The 24273-nt window shown below is 48.5% G+C and overlaps 1 protein-coding gene across 2 annotated transcripts in view; it reads right to left on the reverse strand.

Annotated features, from left to right (window-relative positions):
* The window catches only part of ASTN2 (astrotactin 2), a 592122-nt gene that overhangs the window by 254773 nt on the left and 313076 nt on the right, over window positions 1-24273 (reverse strand). For both annotated transcript variants that reach the window (XM_043530271.1, XM_037879485.2), the window contains one exon: window positions 16682-16832. In XM_043530271.1, coding sequence (XP_043386206.1) covers window positions 16682-16832 — 151 coding nt within the window. The remainder of the gene's footprint in view (window positions 1-16681; window positions 16833-24273) is intronic.

Genomic DNA, 24273 nt, shown 5'->3' on the forward strand with positions numbered 1-24273 from the left:
GTCTACACTGGGGGTTAGGTCGACTTAACTACGTAGCTGAGGGGTGTGGATTTTTCACAGCCCTGAGCAATGTAGCTGGGCTGACCTAACTCTTTAGTGTACACCAGACCTGTCCCTGAAAGTGTTTCGGAGTCACTTGCAAAGCCTAGGAGCCTCAGAGCTCAGCAGGAGGGGTCTGAGAGCAACGTCAGTTCTGAACCCTGATTGGATGCAGCAAGTTAGGGAGAGGTAGCTGCAAGGAGCTCCCCTTCCTTGTGTTATGATGGTTCGTCCACAGGGACTGGACCTGGTTCCTCTGGATCTAAACACATGAGATGCTGTTGCTTGAGCTAACGGACCAACTCCTCCACCTTGGAGGGGGTAGAAGAATCATAAACCTCTCCACTTACAGAGGGTCAAAAAGCCACAAAGGGTTAATGTGGGTTAACACAGGGGGCTGGACACCATTAGTCTCTGGGCTCAAGATTGCTCAAGGACCATGAGGGTCAAATCTTCAGCAAGTGTAAATCCACTGACTTCAAGGGAGACACACCAATTTATAGCAACTGAGGCTCTGGCCCGAATCTACCAAGCAGGGACCAGCAGGGAGGGGACCATGGAGCTGGCCAGGATAATGCACCTGGGTTTCCAGAATGCCTCATGGAGACCCCTACTCAGGGCCTAAGTGCTGTAATTTCAGCTCTGCATGGTCTCCGGGCAGGCAGTGCTCAAGAAGCTTGGTCTCTTGATCTCCATCCAGCGAGATCACAAGGGTCAGGCTGGCAATTGATACAGGGAATGTGTTGGTATATTCTATTCAGGGAGAGGGCAGGCTTGTAGTGTAGCAACCTTCCACATGCCAGACGGCGGCATACGCATGGATCTCTGTTGCAGTCTTATTTTTAAAATTAGCTTTTTCTATTTACCTCTTGTTCTCTGCCTGTGGTATGCAATAGTTTAGTCTCCTGAGGGCTGTCATGCTTTGATCTAATTCTAGTTGGCTGGCTTGGTGTGGGGGTGGCTGTGTGGTGTGTAGTGGCCTGTGATATATAGGAGGTCTACCTGGCTGAGTGGGAGGTCCCTTCTGGCCTTAAACCTGATGATCTCAAATGCATTTAGTCATTGTATCACCAATTTCTAGGGAAAGTAGGTGGGTGTTTCTGTGCAGTCAACAGGGCACTCAGCACCTCCCAGGATCATGCCCTCATAATTGTACTTCTATCTTTCTTGATAGAGGAATGGAACTTTGTTGCTTGCCTGTCACCAATAAAAACACTGCAGCTGATCGAATTTGCCCTTACCCCAAAACTGTCCTTACCCAGCAGTTCTATGGGAAGAGCAGCTGTGGACCATAAATTATGTGTCCACAGATTGTATTTAGACACCTCTGTGCACAGGATAAGCTGCTCTGGAGGGCTGGTCTCTGCACCCAGGGGGACTTATGCGCACAGTACTTGGTGTGCATTTTCTGCGCTTTGATAAAGAACCATATCCATTATTGCTAACATTCATCTGTCTGGCTTGAGCAGCAGAGACCCAATAATTACTGTGAGTTCTAATCAATCCAGCATCAATCCAGCTGCAGTTCAATTTGCAATCTCCTCTGCAGTGACACAGGATGAGGGAGGACATCATCTGAAAATGATTAGAAAATCAATAGCTAACTCGGCCAATAATTCTGTCTGGGCAATCCTTGGTGACACAACCCTCACCAATTCCCCTGCTGTGACCACGCCATGAAGGGTGGAGGTAGGCAGGGGACAGCACTCTGTATCCTGCTAGCCAGATAATGCCATTAAACACCTGGAACAAATCAGTAGTTACCCTGACTCTTTTCTCCATGTAGACTAATAGCTTCTGCAATCCACTAGCTGTCCAACAAAATCACCCTCATAAGGGCTAATGCCTTCTTAGCTCCTGTAATGCTTTTCAGCCAAAGATCTTAAAGTACTTTATAAAGGAGGTCAGTATCATCACCACCATTTTACATACAGGGAAACTGAGGCATGGGGCGTGAAGTGACTTGCCCAAGGCCTCCCAGCAGGCCGGTGGCAGAGATGGGAACAGAACCCTTGAAATCACTAACCATAAGAGGAATACTTGAAACTTCTAGATCCTTGGATGAACAATGCTCTAAGGTCTTTTTAACAACATTTACATAATTAAACCTCAACTCAGGAGGTAGTTCAACTATCTGACTCCTTCTACAGAGCAGGAAACTGAGGCATGGAAAGGTTAAAAAGTGACAGCAAATGTCACATGCTTATTGTCACTCCAAACTGCTCAGGTTATAGAACAAACAAATGTGTTTTGTTCCCTCCCACCTCTCCAGCCTTAAAAACTCCACTTGGGATCCAAGAGTCAAGTTAGATTCCTGCCTTCTGGAGCAACGTAACTAGTAATAAATATTCTGCTGGATAAATTAGACCCCCAGCTACTCCCATGCAACCCCACTGCCATCAAGAGGTTTGCACAGGTGGCATTGACTGCAACTCGGTAAACAGCCCGCGGATGATGAACAGTGGAATAGATTCCAGCTCACTCGCTCTCAGATGCCTTAGCTCTGCAGGTATAGCAGGAGGAGAAGCTCGTCTATTTTTGTCACTCCGGTCAGCAGAAAGAACTCTGTGTGTGCATGGGGAGCAGAGATGCTGAATAAGAAGGTGCTATTTTTACTTAGGTACATTTGGGCCTAGAATTGCTGTTTTTAAATGACTTTGCCCAAGGGCACACAGCGAGACGATGGGGATCGAATTCGAGAGTCCTGTCTCCCCAGCCTCTGCTCTAACCCCTAGACCACACTAACCAACCTCACTGACATTCTATGTCGCTAGCATGATACCAACAACAATAAACACCTTTTGCAGATCAGCAGCCAACCATTGATCAACTGAAGGCTAGAACAAGGTCCAGAACCAAGGTCCATTCACCTTGGTAACATTAAGGTGACTCACCACTGTGCAAATTGCCAAATCCTTTCTCTGGGTCCCAGCTCAATCCACTGGCCATCTAGGACTCTGAGAAGAAAGACTCTGTCTAGACTCACCTGCATAATCAAATCCAAAGCAGAAGAGATGCAGCTCTTTGAAGACGAGATTAAAGAAATGACAGCTGAAAGCCACAGAGGACTGTTTCCCCAGGGAAATGAGTGTATGGACCGGTCCCTGTTTATTTCAATAAGCAAAGGCACGCTTTTCATCCACACTCACAAAGTACGTTAGAAAGGAGATGGGTGCCGGGGTCACTGGAAACATCAGAAATGCCTCATTACTGACACGAATGAGAGGAAACTTACTCTCCAGCTAAATTGCCTGACGGGGTTTTTGCAGCTCGGCTTCCCTTTTTTATTATTAAGTTTAAAAAAAAGAATATTTAATGAAGTGGTTCTGCAGAGAGTAAATTGCCCGTTTTTATTATTCTGCTGTATTTTCGAAATATCAGCTGCCTTTTTGTTGGAGATGTTTATGAGATGAAGGCCCAGATTCCCCCAGCAAAGCTTCAGTGCTGTGCAGAGGATGGCGGGTGTCCAGGGATGGCCTGGCAGTGGTGGAAGCAAACAGCAGCATGGAGGTGAGCTGGGGTCTCCACTCTTTTCAAAACAGTTCCGGGGAATTTGACATTGCTCTTAAGCCCTGCACCTAGCTTGTGGTGCATGGGATAGCAAAGAATTGGCTCCCAGATCCATCAAGTCACCGAAGCACATGTCTGACTATAAGTATGTGAGTAACCCCTATTCTGAATAATTGACATCAATGAGATTTAAACATCTGTTGAAAGGTAAGCCCACGCTGAAGTGCTGTCCTGAATAAGAAAGGACTTAGCCATGTGCTTACATTGCTTTCTGAACTGGGGCCTAAGTGCTTTGCTGGACTGAGGCTATCCAAAGGGTTGGCTCAATCCTGCAAGGTGCTGAGCACTCTGTCCTGATCCAGCGCATGTTTAACTTTAGACATATAAGTCTAAGCACTGATGTTAGTGGGTCTAAAGTTAAGCATGTGCTTAAGTGCTTTGCTGGAAGGGGCCTGGAGAAGGTTAAATGCAAAGGCTAGGAAAGTTTGAGCCAATGCAGTTTCGATTATTCTACCAGCTGCTCTATGCACCTCGCTCATCCAACCCCGCCATTCCTCCTTTACTAATCTTTAGCTTGCTGATTTGGGGCTGGTGAAACGTGCCGGATTCGCAGCCTGAAAGACTAAAATATTTCACAGAACAGGCACGACACAGACGGCAGCAGGGCAACCTTCCCCCCCGCCATGTGACTCAACCCTGACCTCTAGAGGAGAGTATGGGGAGTTCCATCTACAGGGTGAACTCAGACTCTCACACTCCTTGCCCAGATTACCAACGGGGGTTGAGGGCTGGGAACGGGACTGAAGCCACCAACTTTCATTTCGCACAAGCCACCCAAGAGCTACCAGATGGTAACAACTTTCTCTGCCCACCTGAGTTGGACTGGAGACAAGCTTCAGTGGTGGTGAGAAACGGCACAGACTATAATTAATCCCTGGAGGCATTCATTCCCTCACCCACAGCCCCAAGACAAACAGCCACCCTCGGTGTTCCTGTCGTTCCGTCACACGACAACATTGTACTGAGATCTCAGCTACGCACTGGCATGCATCTGATCTGCTCTGAAATGCAATGCAAATGCCTCAATCGTATGTCTGTGTGTCTACGTCTATTTAGACGCTTATGTCTAGGATATCTGCATTATTAGCCACACAAGGCATGCATTCCAGGATGCACGAATGGTTCTGGAGACAGGCAATGGAAGATCCAGTGTCTAGATCACCAGTTTCAATGCAGCTCAGGTTGAGGGTGACCAGCTGTTGCCTCAAAGGACTTTCCAGTGTCTTCAGAGTTCTATATTAAGGCCAGACCATTAGATCATTTAGTCAGACCTCCTGTATATCACTGGCCGTTTATTTCCACCCAACTACCCCTCTATTAACCCCACAGGCTTGGGACTAAACATATCAGTCCTCAGAGCAATAAACTGTGTGTCACAGACAGAGAATGGGAGAGACCAAGGTGCACCAATGTCCAAGGCAGGGAACTGATTAGGTGAGATGGAGTCAGATGGTCTCAGCAGGTGAGACCCCATGCTGCACAGAAAGGGTGGGGGAGAGTCCCAGCCAATCTACCCTGAAAATTCCTTTCGGATCCCAAATCTGGCAATCAGTATGACCAGAGCATGTGAGCAAGACACACCAACCAGGCATCTAGAAAGAGGATTCTTTAGACCCCCTGAGCAGACTGGTCCACCCCATCCAGTGTCCCATATACAGCTGTGGCCAATCCCTGACGCTTCAGAAGAAGCGGAAAAATAAAACAACAAAAAACAAACACCACAATACGTCTGGCCAATCGTGCATCAGGGAAGAAAAATCCTTCCTGACCCCTTATGGGAGGCGAGTTGCCGGTCTCAGTCCAGTTCTCAGTGGCTACACATCCACATGCTATAAATCCATCACCACAGGTAGCACCGCTGTTGAGTTCCTGGGCTCAACGAGTCATTGAAATGGAACTAACCTCTTTGTGCAAAATGGTGACCCTGTTGGATCAGAAGAGCCTGCATTGCGATAGCCAGGGCTGTGCTCGTAGACAGACCGGGGGAGGGGGGATGGAGGGGAGAGTGTCGGTCTCCAAGGCTGTCAGCGTAAGCACCTTTGGGCAGCAGTGAAGTCATTAAAGCAACCCAATGGCCAAGGTTTTCATAAGTGACTCCAAATTTTGCGTGTCCAACATGAGACACCTCAAAAAATGGGTGCTCAGGACTGGAGCTAAGCAAATAATGGAGTTTTTGATGCCAGGGGCCAAACCAAATTTAAAAAAAAACTGATTAGATTTGAAGGGACACATTTTTTTTAAAAAAAATATTGAATTGGAAAACACAAAAATGTTGAATGTCAATCAAAATGTTCCAAATTGATACACAACGTTATTTTTTTTCTAATTCATTTTCAGTTAATGGAAAAGTTTCAATTGATTCCAAACTATTCCTCTTCTCCACCCCTCGCACCCCGCCCCCGAGTATTTCATTTGGATTTTGGGTATTTTTCAACTTTTTGTGCATGTTTTAAACTGGCCAGTTTTAAAATCAAAACACACATTTTGACTCTTCAAAATGGTTTTTCCCAAGCAAAACTATTTACTGAATTCAATCTAAATGTGGTAAAAAGTTTCAGATCCCCCCAAACTTGTGTGTGTGTGTGTGTGTGTAAAAAAAACAATGTGCACAGAAAAATCCACCCAGCTTTAAAATCAGGGCCCTTTAAAGTATCTCAAGTTGGGAGCCCAGAACTGGAGCTAACCCATGAGAACTAGTCTCTTTAGAAAATCTCGCCCAACAATAACTTACATGACTAAAGTGATCAAAGAAAAAAGCACACCTTGGGAGGGGCACCGCAACATACAGACAGCATCAGCCACTTCTGTGTACAGTGCGGCCCTGCTGCAGGAGCAATGTCGGCCTCAGACACTTGGCTGGAAATGGCTGCTGAGAGGCTGAATTTTTGCTTTCCAAAGTCCTTCCATTGTACTTGTGGAGCCCGGTTTCCTGAGTGCTCCTAGCAGTACGCGTCTCTGCTATTGATTTTCACAGGGTGACAGAGTTCTCAGGAGCACTTCCACAACGATTTCAAGATATTTTAGGGCCAAATGTTGAACCGCCTCTAAATTTGCCTCTGCAATGAAACGTGAGCACAGTTCGCAGTCGCTGCAAATCACAGCACTCAGACATCTCGCTGGCTGATGGCGCCTGCAGATCATGCAGTGGGAGAGCCATATGCCATCATTTGTGGCTGCAATCAATTGCAGCCACAGAATCAGAGGCCAGGTTAAGGCCCCTTTAAAACTGCAGGCCTATAATTCATGTATCCGTGAGAGCAAAGGCACAGTGTCCAAGAATCATCAGAATTAATCAGACCTCGTTTTATCGTTTTAACATCCCTCTCATTTTAATATCTGTCTAACACTGAAACGTATCTTCTATCTGCCCGGAAAATACCTCAACACCCAGCTCCTCAGCCAAGTAGCCACCAAACAACAAGCTCAGTTTCCTTAGCCAGCAGTAAAGGTTCAATCTTCCAGCCACCACAAAGGCAGGACTCCCTTGGCCAGAAAAGCTGCATCGCCACATGGGCTTGTGCCATGGGAGAAACATGTCCATCACCATGATGATCCCCCATAGGGTGAGCCCAGAGACCCACCTGTGGCCACGCTGAGCCTGCCCTTCCCGATGATGAGAAGCTCTCTTCCAGCCTCCTTTGGTGGGAAGATCACCCCTCCTCCCCCCAGCCCACCAATGTCCTCATAGACATTAAGGTCAGAAGGGACCATCATGATTATCTAGTCTGACCTCCTGCACATTGCAGGCCACAGAACCGCACCCACCCACTCCTGTAACAGACCCCTAACCTCTGGCTGAGTTACTGACATCCTGTTCCAGGCTTGTGAGCCGGCAAAGCAGTTTTCTTGCAAACCTCAGTACCTAGCCGGCCCACAAGAACCCTGAGCTGGAGGTGCTCCTGCCTGTCTATCATAGCTACGTGCATATCTCCCATTAGAATAGTATCTGAGCGCCTCCCCCTGTGTAACAAATTTATCCCTCAAAAACCGGCTTGGGAGGCGGAGCAGTGCTATTATCCCCTTATACAGATGAGGAACCGAGGCACGGAGAGGCTTAGTGACTTGCCGAAAGTCCATAGCATAGTAGGGACTTGAACCCAGGCCTTCCAAGTACTAGGCTGGTAACACTACACCATCCTTCCTCACTTCCATGTCAGTGGGATGAAGGGGTCTGTTAGCTTTCATGCAGGTGAATTTGGGATGCCGGTCAGCTTGGGTAGAATCCCCTCACTAGGAAAGGACCCACTTGTGTCCCAGCTCTGCCCTGCACTATTTGCAAGTGAGGAGGACACCCCAAACCTTCTCCCCTAATCCCGTCTCTTCTCAGCCATACATGCATGAGCGTGAAAGACCTTTCCCCACAAAAGCTCTCCCGTTTTAGCACCAAAGGCTGTTCCTCTCTAGCTTCCTGTGACTGAACTCCAGCCTTTATTCCCTCCATTCCCCAGCCACTCAGATCTCATCTGTCTCCAGCGCTCTTGTTGCTAGGAAAGGAAGATACTCAACACCAAAGAAACTTAGAAATGGAGTGTGCCACATCTGTAAGGGGCACAAACAATCTCATTTTCTCTTTGCCATCCCCCTGCTCTTCCCCTTCTATTCAGTGAAGATCACTGCCTCTCCCTCTCCAGAGCAATGATGTCCGCAGAGCTTATCATCACCTTCACTGGCTGGGGCAGTCCCACTTGCAGCTTTTACACTAATGCTCAGGACACTCCTGGAGGGTAACACCTCTTGCCAGAGCAAAATATGTTGCAACTGCTTTCTGAAATAACAGCCACTATTTTCCATACTTTTCTCCCCCCGTCCCCCGCCTTTTCAAGATGATCAGTCATTATTTTAGTTTCAGATGATCAAATCCATCTGTCTCTCGAGCTTCTAATCACACGTTGCAATATCTTGCCTTTCCCAGAATACTCCCAAGCGACAACAAACACAGGGAAATCAGTAATGGATTTGGAAATTAAACAGAATGACACATTCCCTCCTAGCTTACATTTATTTTTATATATCTATCTATATTTATATAGATATAGATATAATTTTAAAATGTTCATGCTATCGTTTATGGACCTGTTAGAGCAGATGACTAGGAGCCCGGGCTCGTGGGTACTGTGGCTGGCTCTCACTGACTTCGGGCATGATCCTAAGAGTTTGAACACTGACAGATCCATTGAATGGATCCTGCCCCCCTTGTTTCACTGAACGGCTCATGAGTGAAAGCTGCAGGATTGGGCCCCCAATATTGGCAGACTATTGGGTCGCTAATGTATGCATATGTTGAAGCTACCAAAAGGGGCTTGGGAAAGTCCGTGACATCTCAGGATGGAATTCAGTGGGAACTGTGGTTGCTGAGCACCTCTAAGGATCAGACCTGTCCGGTGTGATCTTGGGCAAATCACTACCCCACACCGCACTACACGTGTCTCAGTTTCCCCATCTTTGAACTGGAGATAAAAATACTTTCCTGTTTCAGACATGTTCTGAGGCTTAATGAACATGTGTGTAACACACTCTGAGTTCCCCCAACAAAAGAAATTAGGTAACTGTGAATTCCTGCTCAGATTTCCTTCTGAGGACCAGAAAATGGTCCGTCTAGATGTTAGAGTGACAGCTGTAATGTACTGGGTTGTGTTTGCTTACAGCCAGCATGGGAGAGATTGGCTGACTCTAAGAATCTGCCTGGGGATACGGTGTTCGTCTGCTAAGTCACCCTGAGAGCAGGTGTTCGAACCTTGCACCAAGATGCACTGTAATTCTGCTGAATCGTACTAGCCAGTGGATCCAAAGAGCTGCAGTCTGAATGTGTGCAGGATTGCAGCCTCCTTCAGGAGCAGACAGAGGTGGCTCTGGGACAAAGTGACCCTGGCAAAGAAAACCCTTGGGAGAGCTGAGCAGAAAACGTCTGCTTTGCTGTTAAAGTTATCAGTCAAGGCAGAGCCCAGAAAGGGGCTATGCTTGGATTCAAAGCATGCGTGCACTCTGTTCAGAGCAGGCTGGAAACTTCCCATACTTCAGCTTTTACCAGCTATTTATTTGTACTTTTTAATTTAACAAGCCCTTTCTTGAACTGGCAGTGAGGTCCATGCCACACAATCCCTTTTCTTCGTTACACTTCTATGTGCATCAGGGACTGAGCCAGGCCCATCTGCTGCACTGTGATGTGCCAACCTCTGCCCGGTCTTCAGCTGCTATTCACCCCTGTGATGACAGTCCCTTGGTTCAAACCCCCTGGGGAATCGCCACCCATCACCCGTCAAACTGCTCCTTGTGAGACACCTCAGATTAGCAGTTGCTTCTTTCCATTTCATTACTGTTCTGAAATACTTTCAGCAACATCTGGGAGCTCTGACACATGCTTGCTGTAGCTTCTGTAAATTTAGGCTTGGTTTTAGCTCCTACTTGGCCACATTTCTCAATATTTCTAACACTGGTAGCTAATAAGGAAAATAAGAGGAATCAGAGATTGTAAATTGTTTGGGGCAGGGAGCGTGTTTTTGTTCTGTGTTCGTACAGCACCTAGCACAATGGGGTTCTGGTCTATGACTGGGGTTCCTAAGTGCTCCCACAATACAATTAAATAATCACGTTTCAGGGTATTAGCTGAACACTATAGGGGTCAGGAAAGAATCCTTCACTGCCCCCATGTACATCTCTGCATAACTGGCTAGGTGCATAATAACTAGAACTAGTAGAAAATTTGCTGACTGAACTGTTTTCTGTCCAAAAATGCTGAATCAAAGAAATCAAAACATTTTTGTGGAAATGTCCCATTTCATCAAAAATTTTGACAGGAACATTTTGTTTCCACTTTATGGTTTCAACTCATATGTTGCAATATAATGATACCAACTAAAAGTCAAAACGATAACGTCAGAATGAAACGTTTTGACCTTACCAAACTGAAATACCTCAAGGAGATTATTTTGATGTTTCTGAAACAAAATGTTTCAGAATTTTTGTTTTGTGATAAGTTTTGAAATGTTGATATTTCGCTCTGATTCAAGATGAAAGACAAGTTTGAAATGCCAGAATTTCCAAGGAACTGAAAATCCAAGTTTCTTTCATTATAATTATAAACCCAACCCACCTTTCTCTGAAACATCATCTTTAGCTCGTGCTGGAGGAAGGAGAGCTGCTAGAACATTTTCTGATGGAACAGGTTTCCACTGGAAGATGGTGATTTGGCAAAATTGAAAGTTTTCTCAGGAATGTATCAATTTCAACAAAATTTTGAAAGGAAATTATCAAAATGTTTTGTTTCCACTTTGTCATTTAGACTTTTATGGTATGACAACGTAAAATGTGAAATGATAGAGTCAAAACAAAATGTTTCAACAAGGTTATTTCACTGTTTTGGAAACAAAATTATTTCACAATTTCCATTTCATGGTAAAACTTGAAATTTCAACATTTGGTTCTGATTTGGGAAATTATGAAATGTCAGGTATTCCCAGTGGAATGGAAATTCCATGTTTCAACCAGCTCTATTCATATCTACAGGCCCCCACCACCTTCCACTGGAACTTCATCTTTAGCTTGTGCTGGAAGGAAGAGACCGGATGTGATGGACCACTGATCTGATCCTGTATTGCACAGCCTATATCCCTAATGCAACAGCTACATTCTTAAATCAAACCATTTTGCAACACTGCCTTCCAGCACCTCAGGAATATTGCATCATTTTGATATGAAAATAGAAGGGGTAGCTCAAGACAGGCTGAGCAAAGGCCTGTATGTCTACCAGGAGACTAGGACCAATTCCCTCTCTGTCTAAAACAGGGGTGGGCAAACTTTTTGGCCCAAGGGCAACATCTGGGTATGGAAATTGTTCATCGGGCCATGAATGTTCATGGAATTGGGGTTGGGGTGTGGGAGGGGGTGAGGGCTCCAGCTGGGGGTGCAGGCTTTGTGGTGGGGCTGGGGATGAGGGGTTTGGGGTGCAGTAGGGTGCTTCATGGGATGAGAGGGTTGGAGGGCAGCAGAGGGGATCAGAGCTGGGACAGGAGGTTGGGGCGCAGAGGGGTGGGTCAGGGGTGCAAGCTCCGGGCGGCGCTTTGGCTCAAGGGTGCAAGCTTTGGGCAGTGTTTTACCTCAAGCAGCTCCCCAAAGCAGCAGCATGTCCCTCCTCCAGCTCCGACACAGAGGTGCGGCCAGGCAGCTCTGCTGCAAGCTGCCCCATCCACAGGTGCCGCCGCTGCAGTTCCTATTGGCTGCAGCGCTTGGCCAATGGGAGCTGAGGGGACAGCGTGCGGAGCAGAGCCCCCTGGCTGCTCTGACACATAGGAGCCAAAGCGGGGACATGCCGCTGCTTCCCGTCTGGAGCACCAGAGCAGGGCAAGCCCGAAACCCCGCTCCCCAGCGGGAGCTCAAGGGCTGGATTAAACCCAGCTCTCCTGAGTCCCAGCTCAGTGCCTTAACCACAAGAACATCCTCTCCTCTTCCACAATCAACAGGAAGTTGTGAACGGTGACCCATCTGGCCCCCTCCCTACATGTCTGAGTGACTGGCCTTCACTGTCTCCATAAATCTTTGTGTTCTCAGCTGCATAGGGGTTGGTATGGCAGGAAGAGATCATTTCTGGGGTTAAGATACATCACATTCCTTTTATAACCTCTCACAGAGGGGAAAGCTCAGTGAAAGAGAAACCAGAGAGAGGGGATTATTAGAGGCATCTCTATCTGCTCAGCCACGGGATTCTCACCAGTCTCCCCTTACCATGAAGTTGAAATTCTGTGGGCTTTGTCAGCCGATCTCCAACTCTGCACTCCAGTCCTGAAATCTCTCCTAGTAACATCCTTGGCAAGAGTACTGCAGCCCAAGCCCTTTGCCAGGGAGAAATCTCACAGCTCTGCTTTCACCAGAATTCTCCGGGGAGGCGCATATCGCTGATCACAGTGCCAACCACCCGCCAATAGTCACGGATGCTCTGTCCCTCAGCATTTCTGACAACAGAGCTTAGCCTTCCAGATCATTCGTCAGCTGATACCAATTTGCCTGCTCATTGAGCCAGTTTTGCTTCTCCTGCGAAATCCCACATCAGTCTCCCATTGCTGTTTAAACAGAGAAGAAGACAGACAATTCCCAAAAAGGTCGAGGGAGTGACCATTTGAGAATCAGCTCTAAAATGTCTCCCAAAGGGGGAACTCTGACAACTTGACTGAAATCACATCAGGCCAAGACCAGCCCTGCATTCCCCATGCAACTAGCTCAGCAGGGCTTCCACTGGGCTACAACTGGGCTCCATGGGGGAAGCCATAGGTTCTGGGACTAAGGGTGCAGGGGGTGCTGCAGCAGGCTTGGTGCGGTTTCCATCATATGCAGGGGTTACAGTTGGGTTCAATGGCTCTCAGCACCCCCACTACACACATTGCTCCAGCGCCCCGAGTGGAGCAGCATGAGACAGTCCAGATCTAGAAAGCCTGCGCTTGCCCCAGAACCACGGCCACCTCCCTTGCTAAGTAGGAAAGTTGTCTGGACAGAGGAGGATCAGTGCCAAGCCCTGGCATAGCATGGAGTCCTCCCTCCCTTTGCAACGCCGCATAAATTGGTGTTCTATTTCTGCAAACGAGAGGGAGAGAGGAAGAGATGAAAGAGAGGAACGAAAGAGAGGGTGAGGAGATTGAAGCGTTGTGCCCCTAGCACCTCCCATTGCAGCACCAGCTTTTCCTCATGAGACTGGCGAGGGGAGCAGAAAGAACTCCACTTTCTGCCTGGAAGTGGCATGGATCCTGGCGACTCACCAGTCCAAGGCTAGCCCCGTTCTTCCCACACCAGGGCCGCACACTGGTAGCAAAAAACAAAGGAAGCAACCCGGAGTGTGTGTGGAGGGGCGGCCCTGGGCAGCCTAAAAACAGCAAGCACCCCGCCCCTCCCCGCACCCCACTCCCACCTAGCAGCAACTTACACCCACATGGAGGCTGCTCTGTCTCTCCCCCGCAGCTATCAGGGACCAGGATTGCACTCCAAGGTGACTGCTCACGCTGATTCTCCATCCCATCCCCGACCCCCCTGTGTTTCGTTCCCATTAATTATAGCCTACATTTAGGCATAGGAGCAGGGTCAAGGAAGGGAAAGAAGCCCCATTTTCCCTGAGTGACATGGATTTCAATTTCCACCGCTTCATGGGACATGCAGGGAGAGCCAGGCCTGTAATTTATTGACAATTTCTATCTTTTAAAAGGCGGCATCTTGGCGGCGCTTCTCTGTGGCGCACGGCAATCGGAGCCAGGATTGTTTCTGACAATATCTGGGAGGCACGTTACTTTTCAGGGTGAAATGGCAAAAGAGAGAGAGAGACAGATAGACAGACAAGAGGAAGGGAAACCAACTGTGTAAGGACCCACATTGTAAAGTGTTGCCTGTAACGCACCGGTGCTATTAGGCGGCCAAGCTAAATGTGCTTAACAAGCATTCAGGGATGGGGGATGTCATAAATATAAAGGGAAGGGTAACCACCTTTCTGTACACAGTGCTATAAAATCCCTCCTGGCCAGAGGCAACATCCTGTGACCTGTAAAGGGTTAAGCTCAGCTAACCTGGCTGGCACCTGACCCAAAGGACCAATAAGGGGACAAGATACTTTCAAATCTTGGGGTGGGGGAAGGCTTTTGTTTTGTGCTCTTTGTTTATGTGATTGTTCTCTCTTGGGACTGAGAGAGGCCAGACAGAAATCCATCTTCTCCAACACATCCTAATCCAAGTCTCCAATACTGCAACCAGTATAGGTAAGCCAGGCAAGGCGGATTAGTTTATCTTTTGTTTTATGTGAATTTTCCCTGTGTTAAGAGGGAGGTTTATTCCTGTTTTCTGTAACTTTAAGGTTTTGCCCAGAGGGGGGATCCTCTGTGTTTTGAATCTGAATACCCTGTAAAATATTTTCCATCCTGATTTTACAGAGATGATTTTTTCCTTTCTTTTTTTTTTTTTAAATAAAATCCTTCTTTTAAGAATCTGACTGATTTTTCCATTGTTCCAAGATCCAGGGGTTTGGGTCTTTGATGATTTTGTAATCAATTGGTTAAGATATTATTCTCAAGCCTCCCCAGGAAAGGGGGTGTGTAGGGCTTGGGGGAAGACGTCTCCAAGTGGTCTCTTTCCCTGTTCTTTGTTTAAAACGCTTGGTGGTGGCAGCATAAGGTTCAAGGACAAGGCAAAGTTTGTACCTTGGGAAAGTTTTTAACCTAAGCTGGTAAGAATAAGCTTGGGGGGTCTTTCATGCGGGTCCCCACATCTGTACCCTAGAGTTCAGAGTGGGGAAGGAACCCTGACAGGGGGATAATGTTAAGAGCCACCCGGAGACGGCACCACTCCAGGCTGACCTTTCTTGGCTCCCGTGTATAAACATCTTCAATAAAGAAAGAGACACTTCACTCCTGCTTCCGCAGAGCTGAGGAGGGGCCAGAGAACGCTCCTGCAGGGAATAGGGCGGGTTTGGAGAAGGGGTGGTGGAGGGGCTGGGAGAAGCATCTATGGCTGTGCAGGTGTGCGTGAGAGAGAGACTGAGTGTGACTATGAGAAAGACGTGCGTGCATGAAAACCAGCATATGTGTGTGTGTGTGTGTAGGGAGGTGACAGTATGTGTGTGTACACATGTGCTGAGGTGACAAAGAGTGTGTATACACATAGAGGAGTGTCATTGTCACTGGCAATCTGGTGTATGTGTGTGAGATGAGTTCCAGATTGGCCCTGTGTGCCAGTGACAGAGACTGTCAGTGAGTGTGTGTTTGTGTAAAGTGTGTAATGATGCAAGAGCTCCACTGTGAGCACCAGGACAACGATCCCATTTTAATCAGCTTGTTTTTTCCAGGCTCTTTTTACAGAAAGAAGAGGACTGATTCTCCAAGGTTGCCAAGTGACTCTGTTGTACGAGGAAACCTCCCCATCCCCTGCAATGGTGTCCCTTTATTCATATTAAAAATCAACCTACAGCAACAAAATTCCCTTGGAGAGGACTGTGATGCTGGAAGGTGTTAATGGCTGCCATCAATCACAGACCTGGATAAAGTCAATAGTTGCGCTAAGCACCCTTCTTTCAGGCTTATGCCTCTTCATATAATGAGAGCTGGAAAGAAGAAAAAGCTACTGCCCAAGGCACTGGGCAGCCTGGCAAAACCTGAGCAGAGTTAAGCAGTGTGGTCCGTGGGATTTCCAGGGGATTGGCTGCAAATACAGGGACAAGGGTATTGTTTGGCAAGCTGTGAATGTGCGTGCGTGAGAAGCAGAAAGCGAGAGATGCGGGGCGAGCGTGGCCATGGGAGGAGGCTGAGAGATGGAGCTACTTTTCGGCGCAGAACTTGCTGGAGAGGCAGACTCGGATTTCTGAGCCAGGAAACTGCCTGTTGTTTGTTCCTACTGTGTTTGGGGAAACAGGACTTTTGTGCGTTCTTGGAAAACAAACAGGATTGCACCAAAGAAACACCTCCCTCTATCATGAGTTTCTCCTCCGAAGGAAACAATCCTGACGAAGCGGCTACCCACTGGGGCCAAAGAGGTGGCACAGGGCTTTGGAAGGGGCACAGTGCATGAGGGAGGAGCTCCCAGAAAGTTGGGAAGCATGTGGGCAACAGAGGAGACAGCAAAGTCCATTTCCAGTCCACAACACTTTGGCAAGTACGTGACAATCGACTCTGCATTGCTCAGTGCGCCTTTGAGCTCCTGCCGGACCTCTGGGGGCTCCGCTGGGCTGGAGAACAGGTTGCTTATTACTGAGGCAGAATTCGCACCTGTGGCATTCCCCAGGAGCCCCCACCCCTCCCCACAGCTCGGACCATTCTACCAGCCCTGTTAACATTCCACAGGACCCTCGGGGCATCTCTCCAGCTAAGGCCAGAGCAGTCTGCTCCCACAGAGCAAGGCAAGAGAGAGAGAGAGAGAAGACAAAAGGTGGGACAAGGAGGAGAGGGAGAGAAAAGGAAAGAGAGATAGACAGACGCACAGTCCCACTGCCCAAAAAGGCAACAGAGATTCCCTTACCCAAATCCATGGACAAAGAACTAGTAACTCCCACCCAGGGCATCCGTGACAACATGGCCATCTCTCTACAGAGCTAGTCACCCGGTGGCGTACATACCACACAGCCCGTGGAGTCCACTTTGCGGTCCGACACACACTTGAAGTTACGGGTGCAGCCACCGTTGTTGCGTGAGCAGTCTCGGACCGGCCCAAAGGAAGAGAGCAGGTCATTGATGGTTTCGAAGTAGGTGGACAGCATCGCTTCTTCCCTTGGAGAGAAAAGGCACTGTTAGAACTGGAGACCGAGCAGACTCGAGACAGCTTGTCTATGGGTGGCCAAAGGGTAAAAGGGGGGGTAACTGGATGGAACGTTTTACATGAAATATTTATGTGAAATATGCTTTGTCATTGAAGCTAAAATGTTTCATTGGCCTAGTTATGGTCCTCTGTACAGGGGTGAATTCCACCCTATGGGCATAATTCCTACCCACCATACAGGAATTCTGCTTCCAATGCTACAGTGACTGGTTGTGTGGCTTGCAGTGTTCATTAATCCATTTTAGGGGGAAGACAAAAGGGTGGGATTTCAAACATGCAGGAAGGCCAGATTTTCAAAGGTATTTAGGCCTCTAAATATTCAGATAAGCACCTAGTTGGATTTTCAGAAATACCCGGATGTCTAAAATGCTTTTGAAAACCTCACTAGGCACCTGTCTGTATCTTTAGGTGCCTAAACACTTTTGAAAATCTGGGCCTAAGTGACTTAGGAGCACAAGTTCCACTGACTTTCAATGGTCACTAAGGCACTTTTGAAAATCTCACCTCCTAGAGCCACATGCACAGTCCATTTTGCAGGTAGCGAAGAATCCAGGGGTGAATGTGTTCTTCCCATTCGATTCCTGCCAAAGGGGGTTGGGATCTTTGTTGAGAGCACTAAGCACTTATAGAATGTTTATCTTCTTCAAAGCGCTCTCCAAATATTAACTCATCCCCATAACACCTTGGGGAAATAGATATGATCGTGCTGTTTTACTGACAGGACACTGAGGCACAGGGAGGGGAAGTGACTTGCCCTAGGTCACAGAGTCACTCCCTCTGTTATTTCCTGCCCATGTTTCATACACCTCTTGGGTCTCTTTGTATTAGGGCTGGTCTTATACTGGGCACTGCATCAGCAAAGCTATGTCCCTCAGGGATATGAAAAGTCACACCCCTATGAGACAAGGCTATGCTGGCCTTTCCCCCGGTGTAGACAGTGCTGGGTCAACGAAAGAATTTTTCTGCTGACATAGCTACTGCCTCTGGGGGAGAACCCCTCCCGCTGCTGTAGTGAAGCCAGGTCTACACTAGGAAACCAGGTCAGTATAACTACATTGCTCAGGGGTGTGAAAAATCTACATCTCTGAGTGAGGCAGTTAAACCAACCTAATCCTTGGTGAGGACAGCACGTGGCCGATGGGAGAATCTAGCTACCACCTCATGGGGAGGTTGATTATCTATACCAATGAGAGAAGCCCTCCCATCAGTGTAGGTAACATCTTCACTGAAGCCCTACTGCTACACCATTTTAAGCATAGACAAGCCCTGAGTGTCTACACTGTAGCGTTTTAACTGCAGACATAGAGTTGGTGCTCTGTCCTCACTAGGCTTTACAACTCCTCTCAAGTGTGTGTCTGGGTGTAGGGGGAGAAAGAGGAGGAGATGTCTCACAGCTATAGTGCGGCTGGGATTCCAGGGTCAGATCCTCAGCTGGTGTAAATCACTGTAGCTCTAGTGACTCGAGGCAGAACAGGTGTGCAAAGCTGGGATGGCCCTTCTATTGTGTTGCACTAAAACCAGAGCAACGAGGACGGTGTGCAAGCTAGGAGTTGGAGAGGGGGGATCAATTCTCTCTTTTAATTAAATCTAGAAACACCGAATGAAAGAGGCTTTTGTGCCTCTTGTATGGCCGGTGATTTCTGCTGGCAGCGATTAGGAGAGAGGGGAGGGGAACGGCGCTCTCTGAAATTATGCCTGGTGTAATGGATCATCGCTGACAAAACAGGAGCAGCAGCTGATGAGCCTGAATGAGCCATTACATGTATTAAAATATTAACCTCCTCAGAAGCAGGGGCGGGAGGGAGAGAGATGGAGGGAAGCATTTAAATGTCACCTCTGAGACGAGCGGGGTGACAGCACCTTCTCCAGACAGAGACGCTGTTTGGCTCCGGACGCATTGATTCCTCATAAACGTTTGTTACGTTGGTGGAACATTGCTACAACACCAAGGCCTGACAGGAGGAAATGTCACACAGAGGAAAGGATGGGTGGCGAGCTCCGAGGGAGCTGGGAGCAAACTTTGCTTTTGCTGCATCTGAGAGGGGCTGCTCAGCTCTCCGGAGCCAGACTCTGCGCTCCACAGACACGGACACGCTCAGCTTTTCTTTGTAATGTTGGGGTGGATTTCAGCGCCGCAATATTTAATTAACCAGCTCACACAACAAGACAGGGGCAGACGGGGTCACAGGCAGCGGGTGATTTTCTACACAGAGAGCTCTGCCTCCGCCCAACAGTCTAGACCTGCAGCCCCCTCCTATTCCCGTCCTAGGACCCCCACCCTACCCTGCCAATGCCCTTCAATTCAAACCTGCAGCCCCCTGCTATTCCCGTCCTAGGACCCCCACCCCATCTTGTCAATGCCCCTCAATCCAGACCTGCAGCCCCACTTTATTCCAGTCCTAGGACCCCCACCCCACCTTGTCAATGCCCCTCAATCCAGACCTGCAGCCCCCTGCTATTCCAGTCCTAGGACCCCCACCCAGATCTTCCAATGTTTCCTTAGCCCCTCTCAACAGCACCTCCTACTGTTCCAGATTGGGGCTCAGCAAAACCTTTGCCAATTCACCTTCTTTCTGCCCTAATGCCCCACCCTTATCCCAGTCCTTGGTTGCTCCAATGGTTCTGCAAATGTACCTCATTGCTGACCCACAGCACCCCCTGCTATTGTAAGTCCAGACTTCTTCACAGTTGTGTCAATGCACCTGCAGCCTTTATCACCAAATGCCTAATCTGGTCGAGCCCCACTGCCCAGCCCTCCCCACCCCGAGCAATCACACACGTCCACGCCTCTCTGCTCGTGCATCTCTGCACTGACCTGTGAGTCTGTTCCGAGGCATGTCCCTAACAGAGACTGCAGAGTGCGTATTGTGAGCTGGAAAAGCCCTTGACTAGGACCTTGACTAACATCGCCAACCCCATTTCTTCTGTGAGTCATTAGATGGGGCCCAAGACTCGGAATCTTTAATTGTATTCCTGGCTCTAACTGGACTCGCTCAGTGACCTGGGGAAGTCAATTAAACTCTCTGAGCCCCAGTCAATCACAAAGGGAGGGTGGTGGCTAGCCGTGCTCACCCACCGTGGAGAGCAGCAGGTGAAAAGCCACTATCTAAATGCTAAGCATGCCAGAGAGGTGAGAGGCTAATGCTCTGACATGCTGTACCACTCAACCTCTTCATCAACATTTTACTGACCCCCACCAACTATGCTCCTCCGTCTAGGACCAGCGTGAACGTTAATCGTCAGTGGTAATGCACCAAAGGGTATTAACTAAAAGACAAATCCAACCGGTTGGCTTTATGGGCAATTCAGCAAGACGTCTCCTGTCTGACTGAGGTTTAGATCAAAAGCCTGTTCTCCCCCTCCCGGCCTACGGCTGGTTTCTGTAGAACTGACATCTCGCCCAGAACTCATTTCACCCTGTCAGTCTGAGCCAGATGCTTGGATTTACACTGGAAATAAATACAGATAACAGATTCTGACATGTCCCATTGTTAACACATGCCCTTTAAGGTCAGTGTCACTCACGGAGAGATGCTAATGCTCAAGTCAAGATGGAGAGCAAGAACTGTGTCTGATCTGGAATGTTTAGCAGCCTGGGCAGAGAGGGGAGGGAACAGTCCCTCTCTGAGCAGCTGGAGAGGAAATGCATCTTCTAAATCAGGAAGATTTCAGCAAGAACCTTTTCTCCTTCCCAAAGACAGGCACTGTAGCACCCCCTGAGCCAGAGGTGCATTTATTTCTGCATAAACACCTGAAATCCAGACCACCTAGTCACCTTGACCAAGAGGGGCTGGGTCTGTCATCCAGGAGAGCTCATGCAGCCACTGCAACTGAATCTCTGACTGCTGCACTTCATGCCACCATGATGTCCGGCTGCCCAAGCATATGCACTGATCCTTGTGCCTGTCTGCTTCCAGCACTTAGGGTTCTGTGCTCCCAAGGGAACAAAACACATCTGTTCCCGTATAGCTCTGTGTTTGTCCCCTTGTTAACCACCTCACTGCTGGCTTCTCCCCCGTGACTGCTGCGGTGGCTACATTCCACTGCCGGCCAATGTGAAAATCTGGGGTTGCCACATCAGATCAGACCACCAAGCCATCATGTCTCACCTCCTGCTTCTGATGAGCCAGTGGAAGGGAGATGGGCGGGGGGAGGGGAGTCTAGCCAACTGTGTATAACTGTACATTAGGGGAAATAATCCCTCTTTACCTCAGATCAGCTAAACCGCAGCAGCAGCATGGGACTGGATTATCCTTGATGTTTGATTCTGACTCCCTGCAGCAGTGAGTTCCATAGGTTGCCTTGAAAAATGTTTCTCTTCTTTGTTATACCTTTGCTGTTAAATTCACTGAGTGACACCATGATCTCTCATAACAGGAAAGGATACTAAAGAGGGGCTCCTCAGTTTGAACTCTGCCGTTCTGTATCTCAGAAACTTCAAGGAAGTGCCCTCTGACTCCTTCTGGCCCAGGCGAAATAACCTTAGTTTATGCAATCTCTCAGCTATGTCAATTTCTGCTTGGGTCCTAACCATCCACTGCAACACCATGCCCGTACCGTATCCCAGCTCCCAGAATGCTACACCTATGCTGGGAATTCTGCATGCTGTGTGGGTCAGAAATATCTGATACACATAGCAAATTTTGGATCCCAATGCGAAGAACATTTCAGAGTTTGTGAGCAAATTTCTGCTTCCTGAGACCTCTCCCCACCACAAAAGGCATATGTTTAAATGAAATATGCCTGCTTCGCTGCTAACCCTGCTGCGAGCCCCTGTAAAACAAGGCTCTCTGACTAGTTATATGGCAATACATTCTTTGCATGATACCCAGAGACACTCGTTTTTGTCCAGGCTTCACAATGGTTCCTGAGTCAGAGTGCTGCGTGTCATCTCCCACAGCCTGCACTTGCTTTGACTACTCATTTGTAAATACTCTTCTCTTCTCCTTCCCCACTGCTCCGCATCCTCCTCCCTTGCCCCATCGTTAATAAAACAGCATCAGTGACAAATACTGCTGGGGGTTACTTATTCATGAAATATCAGTGCCAAGCAATTCTAAAAGGCCCCAAAGCACTCATCCCACAACAAGCTCATCACGCCAGTCTCCTGAGCTTCACAACAACCCTGTCTTCTGGGCTGACCCTGGGAGGGGCTGCTGGGGATGATTCCCCTCAGCTGCCCTCTCCTCTATACCTGCTCTGTCCCTAACCCACGGACCTAACCACTAGTGAGACCCTGATACATCCCCGGCATCGGCTGCCCTGTGATCTACTCACAGCACTGGAGAGGGGCATCAAGCTACAGCCTTGCTGCTCACGAGTCCCAGAGACAGTGAACGCTGAGTGGAAATGGGGTCGCTGAATGCTCTGTGAACTTCAGCATCCCCCCCTTCTGTGTAGGGAACTGCACAGCCCCATCCCCATACACTAGACAACAAAGGAAAGGCCCAAGCAGAGAGGGGGACATCTTTGGCTCCAAACACAGAACTGTCTTCTCTTTAGTCCACCAATACCGACTATACCCACAGAGAGGGCTCCCCACTGCCCAACCCCCTGCCACTCCCCACCCCAGCCATACTCAGACAGGGTGCTCCCCACCCTGGCCAGACCCAGAGAGGATGCTCTCCACTGTCCATCCCCCCACCCCCTTTACCAGCCCTGGGCATTCCCAGAGAGGGTGCCCTGTGCTGTCCAGCCCCATGTTACTCCCACACACGCTGAGAGGAGTTGCCTTCCACTGTTCCCTTTCTGGATACAAGGCAGCTTTTTGCTGTCCCCTCACCCCAACAGGGAAAGCTCCATGGGACATGACCTTTATCCACTGCTGTGGTTTGCCTTCTAATGAGCTGCTCGGTGGATTCCCCAGCAGGGAACTGGCAGATCCACGGAATGACAGGAAGCAGCCAGGCTGTGGGTCAGAGGTGGAAATTAACCAGACTGACCCAGGGCAGCCTTGAGTTGGCTGTCAATGAGCAGCCGGGATGAACCATGCCCTGGGGCAACAGTGTTCACACCAGCTTAATGAACACAGCTGACATGGAGCTCTGTCCCAGCTGGGGAGGAGGGCTGCTGTGTCCTGTGCACAGTCCGTGAATGCCGGCAATGCCATTCCTACAACTTTCAGAGTAACAGCCGTGTTAGTCTGTATTCGCAAAAAGAAAAGGAGGACTTGTGGCACCTTAGAGACTAACCAATTTATTTGAGCATAAGCTTTCGTGAGCTACAGCTCACTTGTTTTAGCCACTGGGGCAGGGAAGTGGTAACCACTGTGGGCAGGAGGCAGAATTCCACTGGTGACAGTGGTCTGTGATCTGGGGTATACCTCCAGGACTCCATAGTGCAGTGCGTAGAGGAGCTCTCACTGGTGGCGATGGCAGGTATGCACAAAGATGAGGTGTAGCAGGTGACAATCCTGCAGTGATTAGGGCCAAGCACCTAGTGGTTTGATATGCCTCCATTTTTGGGTGCCCATTTGAGACGACTTAAAGGAGCCTGATTTTCAGAACGCACAGCACATCTACCCTCCAAAAAGCAGACCCCTCCAAGGTATCTCCACATGAGCACCTGGGGTCAGGGCCTTACTGCGCCAGCCCGTCACTTTTCACTTTCAAAAATCGAATGTGCTCATGTAATGAAAGACTCCCTGTGGGGGAGGGATAGCTCAGTAGTTTGAGCATTGGCCTGCTAAACCCAGGGGTGTGAGTTCAATCCTTGAGGGGGCCATTTAGACAAAAATTGGGGAGTGGTCACGTTTCAAGCAGGGGGTTGGACTAGATGATCTCCTGAGGTCCCTTCCAACCCTAACCTTCTATGATTCTATGACACCGCAGACGCCTGATTACGCAGATGCCAGTGGGCCGAATTACAGTGGCACAGGCAACCTTAACTGTGGAATTTCCTAACGTTTACGTATCACCCCCCTCTCCCATATATATCCGATACTGTCAAAACTGCCGAGGGGAGTGCTGCCAACCCAATTCCCACTGATTTTAGTAGGCATCCAAATATCACAGGTGGTTTTAAAAAGATCAGTCATACAGGCCAGATCCTAAGCTGGGGGAAATCAGTGTAGCCCCATTGACTTTGGACGATTAACTTCAATGCAAGTCGGCAGCTGGTTCATATGAATTTTCCTTAGTACTGCCATGTCTTATGATAGTAGACCTTATAAGCCCCAATATGACAAAATTTATATATATATAAAAACCATGATTCAAAGTGTGACAGGTTCCCTACAAGTTTGCAGTAATATACTAGAGATTCAATAAATCCAGCGCTACATCGGCTGCATTTAGAAGCTTAACCTGGCAACCAGAAACTTAATTAAAATAGAAAAAAAAAGTGCCCCGAGTCTGTAGGAAACATCAAATTCATCCTTGGGGATCCCAGAAT

This window comes from Chelonia mydas, chromosome 16 (assembly GCF_015237465.2).
Source record: "Chelonia mydas isolate rCheMyd1 chromosome 16, rCheMyd1.pri.v2, whole genome shotgun sequence".
NCBI lineage: Eukaryota > Metazoa > Chordata > Testudines > Cheloniidae > Chelonia > Chelonia mydas.